The sequence below is a fragment of the Zalophus californianus genome, chromosome 2, assembly GCF_009762305.2.
Source record: "Zalophus californianus isolate mZalCal1 chromosome 2, mZalCal1.pri.v2, whole genome shotgun sequence".
NCBI lineage: Eukaryota > Metazoa > Chordata > Mammalia > Carnivora > Otariidae > Zalophus > Zalophus californianus.
In genome coordinates, this window is record NC_045596.1 from 182,272,809 (window position 1) to 182,278,808 (window position 6,000).

The window sequence follows — 6,000 nt, forward strand, 5'->3', positions numbered from 1 at the left end:
CAAAATGCTAATTGGCAGCCTACTTCTCGTTATTTTAGATGGGAAAATTATAAAGCATTTCTCATCAACCCAAAACTCGCAACCAATTTTTAAATCTATAACTAAAACAGAGCAAAATGCCTACATGTAAGTAATAAACTATCTGGTGGGGATACGTAACACCTTTCCTTCTAATTCCCAATGAGCATGGCTGTTAATAATCAGTTGCTTTGTATATAATTATTTGGCCTCTCCTGTTTTTCTTAAAGATTTTTATTTATTTTATTTGAGAGAGTTAGAGAGCACAAGCAGGGGCAGAGGCAGAGGGAGAAGCAGACTCCCCGCTGAGCGGGGAGCCCGATATGGGGCTTGATCCCAGGACCCTGGGATCATGACCGAGCTGAAGGCAGACGCTTAACCCACTGAGCCACCCAGGCGCCCCTATTTGGCCTCTCCTGGTGACAGTAACACGTGTAAAGCACGCCCATGTCCACTTTGTTTACACAGGGCGTGTATTCCAAAATACCTGATTGTGACTCCGACAACCCACCACTTGTGTTTGGGATGTAATTTGAGATTTTACCCCATATCCTTTTGTTTGAAGCATAGTATTGAGTTTTGAGAAAAATAAATATAATTTTTTTCAACATAAATGTCTGAAAAACACTTAATTGGGAGAAACACACATTCTACAAAGATTGGGTGTTAAAAATGCAGAAGCACATTCTACTGGGAAAGCGTCCACTGGGGATTCTGCAGGGGGATTCTGTACTTGCATTCTGTCCTAAAATAGCCCAGAAAGAGGAGGAAAAAAAGCCCACTAAGTTCTATATTACATTTTCTATATTCAGTCATTTTCTGACGTACTTAAAACATTGATTTTTTTTCTTCCCTGTAAAAGGTTTCCTGATCTACTTCGCTTATGGCATTAGACACAGCCTGGAGGGTAATCCGAGAGAAGAGGAAGACCATGAAGAGACTTCCCCAGACAACATCAGTGCCGCAACAAAAGAAAAATCTGCCTTTCAAGCAAACGACCAGCACCAAAGAAACCTCAGTTTACCTTTCATATTCCACGAAAAGATGAGTGAATGCTAACGCCTGCAGGAGCTGAGCTGGTCCAGTCTTACTGTACATATCCTACATGGAGTAAACCATGACCGAGTGTCATCATCCTGCTAGGTTGCCATGGGTTTGCTGCAGACATAGTTCACCCTAACTTATACTTACTCACCTGGACAGCACCTCCTCAGATGGTGAATTGTGTACCTGGGGAAACCTCCTAAGCTCTCTCCTCAGCGATGAATATCCCCCCAAAAGTGGGAGCATGTGTGTATGTGTGTATGTATATGCTGGGGTATATGAATGTTAGAAGTTGTTTGTGTTTCACTCTGACTGCATTCTGTTTTTCTGGTGTTGTCATTAATCGGTGGCTTATACTGCCGCAGTGGAAGTAATCACTGAATAGAAAAGTGCTTTGGACGTGCCTGGTGCATTTGGGGAAATAACCATGGCTTTTCCTTATTAGGTGTTGTTAATGTCGATTAGAACATGCTTTTTAAAAAAAATGCAATTACCCATCCCGGTGTCTGTCACTGGTCAGGAGTGAGAGGAGGGGAGAAGAAATGAGCCTTTTCTATAACTCATCAGTGCCAGCAGGGGGTTTAATCCAGATTTTTCTTCTATAAAGTATGGCAGTTTGCGACAACTTCAGCCACAGGCATGTTTGCGTCCCGCCGGGCTACCGAGGGCGGGAGCGGCGCTCTGGGTCACCCGATGGCGCCCCTTTCAGCTGCTGTCGTTTTTTGAGAGAAGTGGTCCTTCCTCAGTCCCGGCAGGGGCTTGAGAGCAGTATGTGTGATCTACTTGGGGACCCTTTCTGTTAGAAAATGAAGGTGGTCCCCTGGCAGGAAAGCTTGCGTAAGGAGCAGCGATGAGCGTATGTTTGAAAATCAGAGTCAGACAAATGCTTGTGTAAGTAGACACCAAGCATCTTTGTCTTTTAAAGTCACATACAGTAAGCCAGTAAAATCTTCCCGGATCACACGATTGGCAGAACGATTTACACTTTTCCCTTTTACTTAATAACTAATCACAGTTCAGTTTTTTTAAAAAAAAAAAAAAAAAAACCTCATCAGGTATAGAATTCACTCCTTTGTTCCTATTATTTTGTCTTGTCCGAGAATGGAGGGGCTACACTAGCAAATTATGTCTTTACTACATGCCAAAGAGGAAAGAAACAAAGGGATACAAGAAGAGGAAATGTCCCTGTTCTGAGGTTAAATTGCCTATTCAGATGTTAAATTGCATGTGCCCCAGTTTGAGGGTTTGGGATCGAATTTGCCTTTGATGTTTCTTTTGGAAACAGTTAGGGATGTTTTCCTTCCCCATCCCATAAATTGTTTAGCACTTTTTATCTCATTTATTTTTAATTGACCACACTAAATCTCTCAATACCCCATTCCCAGTGGTTGGGGAATAAAATATCTGGGCTAAATACACGATTATTTAAAGCCTCAAGCTAAAAAATTAACCTAATTGAATCAAAGCTGTATAAACACAGTAACCTTTAAGGAATAAATGATTTGTTTTATATGTAAGATTCTCTAATTACTGTGTCTTGCTTCATAGGGTTCTCTTATAGTGGACTGTTTACCTGCAGTGTGCTTTGCTTCTCATGAATTAGCTTTCTTACAAATAATTAAATGGTTTACTAGGTGAGGCTAGGGGCTAAATACTTACACATCAACGGGTTACATTCCCAGGATGAATGTTATCAAGCTCACCAGTTGACCGGCTTAATCCAAAGGCAAGGAAAACATTTGTTTCCCGATAGCTCTTCCAAGAGATTAATTATTTGCCCGATGCCATTAAAGAGCAAGTTGTGATTGTTTTGTCTAACCAAGAGTTTATTGTGATTAAATATCAGATAAACAGAAAGCCTGGGTTTTTGGCTGCTAGTGTTGGAGCCTCCCTGATCTAGAGCTCAGTACTGACATTCCACAATTTCCAGGGTGCATGGTAAAATCTGAAGCCCAGAATTCTCTTTCGAGCATGTTTTGCTAGGGAGGAAAAGTTGGATACGCAAGGAGTACAAGATTTTGGTAAGGGCTGTAGGCATGAGCCTAAATCCTTGTCGTTAAAGTGTTACACTGAGAGCCCCCCTTTTATTCTCTCATCGAGCTAGATTAGGCCCTTAACATGGGGAACATAAGGAATTTCATATATAAATATCTGAGTCTTTGACCGTAACAAAAGCAAGAAATTTATTTAGAATGTGACAGGCAGCTAAAACTCTTATGCCCACTGTGTTCGATGAGGAGCAGAATTTAGTTAAAAATTAATTTTCCACATTAAAAAACTTTGCAAACACAAATATCTATGAAGAGATGCTTTGTTGGTGATTGTGCTTTTTTTCTGTGAAGACTCAAACGTGTGCTCCTATCTCTGTATGAGTGTGTATATATGTATATGTCTGTGTATTTCAAACAGTGTATAAGTCGGTTGGGTTTATGATGGGCTTTGGAAACGATACAATTGTATGGATAAAAAAACCCAATTGATGTGGAGACAAAATAATATTTTATATTAGTAGATATGCTTATACAAAATTTTTAGGTTTTAAACTATTTTGCAATATACAGCAATTTTATATATATGATATTTTCTGTAGATTCTTTGAGAAAGATATATTTATAATGTATCTAATGTGGAATCACTAAACTCGAGTACATTGTAACAGGTGCTTTATAATCTGAAATGGAGTAGGGGTAGGAGGTGTTAGGGTTTTCTGTTTACTTATTTCTGAGGCACCTTTTCTGACATCTCTGTCTTGCTCTGTGTTTATTAGTAAACACCAGTTCTACCAGGTCTCTTACCACCTCCCTGTTGCTACATCTGAATTCATAACCTTTGGAACAAAATATTGCTTTTACTTTCTTAGGATTACCAAAATGTTTTTGTACAGATACGACTAGTAATCAATCACACTTCTATAAACTCCTCTCCAGAAATGAAAAAAATGCATACCACACATTCTCTTAATTGTGATTGAGTAAAAACAGTTTAAATTACTTTTCTTTCTTACACTAGGAAATATGCTTTCTTAATATTTTCAATGAGAAACTTCCTATCAGAGCACCTTTATATCATACTCTTCAAGAAAGGGAAAGGATGATTTGTGAATAACCATAGAAAGGCCCTGCCTACCCTACATTTAAAAAGGTAGCTATACAAATTCAAGTTCAAACCCTATTTATGAGAAAACTTAACAACTTTTGATAAATACTGAAATACAGATTTTTGCTTACTCACATTTTTCCCCCAGAGATAAACAGCAAGAAAACTTTGTAACCCCAAAAACATCATTTAGGATATACACGTTGAAGAAAAATTAGCATTGATATATTTAAAACTTTACTACCACCAACCATAATTAGAAGAAAATAGCTCTTGCAGAATTGTTTTGCTTTAAAATACAGAAGGCTCTCTTTTAATTTTCTGAATAAAAGATTTTTTAACTTTTTTTTTAATTTTAAAAATAAGCAAATTATTTGCTAAGTCGTGGGTATTTTCAGGTAGTTTTTCAACCTATTTTCAATCAGCCTCTATATTTACCTAGTTCCTTTCTAAACTAATTTGAATGCTTAGCAGGGAGAATAAGGAAAACTACTGTTCTCCAGTTCTGACAACGCCAGAGGAGCAGGTCAGTCCTCTTTGTTCGTAAATCAGGGCATATTCTGAGATTACAAACCACATGATAATGTTGTGCCACGACCCCAGCTCTCCCTCGTGATGTAGCTCATGATGTTCTCTGCCTGATTTTCTCCTGATGAGCTTCAAGCAACTGTAAATTAACACCCAAACTACCATTTCCACAGAATTTTAAAGGATTGGGTTCAGAGTGAACATCGTGGAGTATTAAAATTCACATGATGAGTGTGAACTTTGGGGAGAGGGGGATTAACTTTTTTTTTTTTTTTTTTTGCTAGTGCCTTCTCTGTACATTTTCTGCTTACATTCTCTCACATGTCCTAAAATATCAAGGGAAAAAGTACCAAAGTTCAGCACAGGTCATTTTTTAGCCATGTAGATTTGGAAATAAGGTTGCTTGACTTTGTTGTTTAGCTGAGATTTTTTTTTCCCTCTTTGTATAATTATATTTAAGCATTTTTAAATGAATTTCTGGTTTCTGGATTTTGAGAGCCCTGCTCTGTTTTTGTGGTTGTTGGTTTTTATAACATTCATTATTGCTTATATGTACACAGTTTAGTGTCAACTGATCTCAAGTGCATTTTCTTATGGCTCAACCCAACTGGCAGCCCTCTTGGCTGTGAGTAACATACTGAGGTTTTATTCACCATGGCTGAAGCCACTGCCATAATCTCTGGCCTTAAAGAACTTTCTGTGACTACTGGTGCCCCATGGGGATCGTGACCAAGAGCCCGGGCTGGTTCCAGGATCAGGCAGCCTGCAAAGTGTAAGCATCCATAACTACCCTTGTCAAGTGGGGTCTTAGGATGACAGTGGGGTATGAAGCGACTATGCAAGTTAGGAGTTTGGGGTCCTTAATTTCAGTCCTGAATATCCCAGAGACACATCAACGGTCAATGATAAGGAACCTCTAGGAAAGGATGGAAAGGATGGCTGCTTCCTGGAACTGGTACCATAGGGTCTGGCCCACTGCAATCCCCATATGGGCACGGACAGCCCTGCGGTAGAAAGTGCACGGGCCCAGGCTCAGCTGTTAGAGAGTTTGTATCGCCTATAGGGTGGGTTTCTCTGGCCCAGGCCTGGTTAATGGGCTCTTCATCTTTGGTGTCCACTAGGGCTGCCCCATTGTGTTATTGCTCTATTTTGTTGTCCTTGTACTCAATAGAAGCTGTTGATAGGGCCCCAAACCCTACAGAAATTCTATGTCTGTAAAACCCAACAGATACATTGGACTTGTCTATATGTAAAGATAGTCTGTTTAGTAGGTAATTTCAAATTTAAATGTTTCAAATGATAATCAGAGTTCCT

The 6,000-nt window shown here is 39.2% G+C and overlaps 1 protein-coding gene across 2 annotated transcripts in view; it reads left to right on the forward strand.

Annotated features, from left to right (window-relative positions):
• Positions 1–2,579, forward strand: part of SLC7A2 (solute carrier family 7 member 2) — a 63,883-nt gene extending 61,304 nt beyond the window's left edge. For both annotated transcript variants that reach the window (XM_027598727.2, XM_027598728.2), the window contains exon 12: positions 881–2,579. In XM_027598727.2, the coding sequence (XP_027454528.1) occupies positions 881–1,077 (197 nt within the window). In that variant the 3' untranslated portion in view covers positions 1,078–2,579. The remainder of the gene's footprint in view (positions 1–880) is intronic.
• The last annotated feature ends 3,421 nt before the right edge of the window (positions 2,580–6,000 follow it).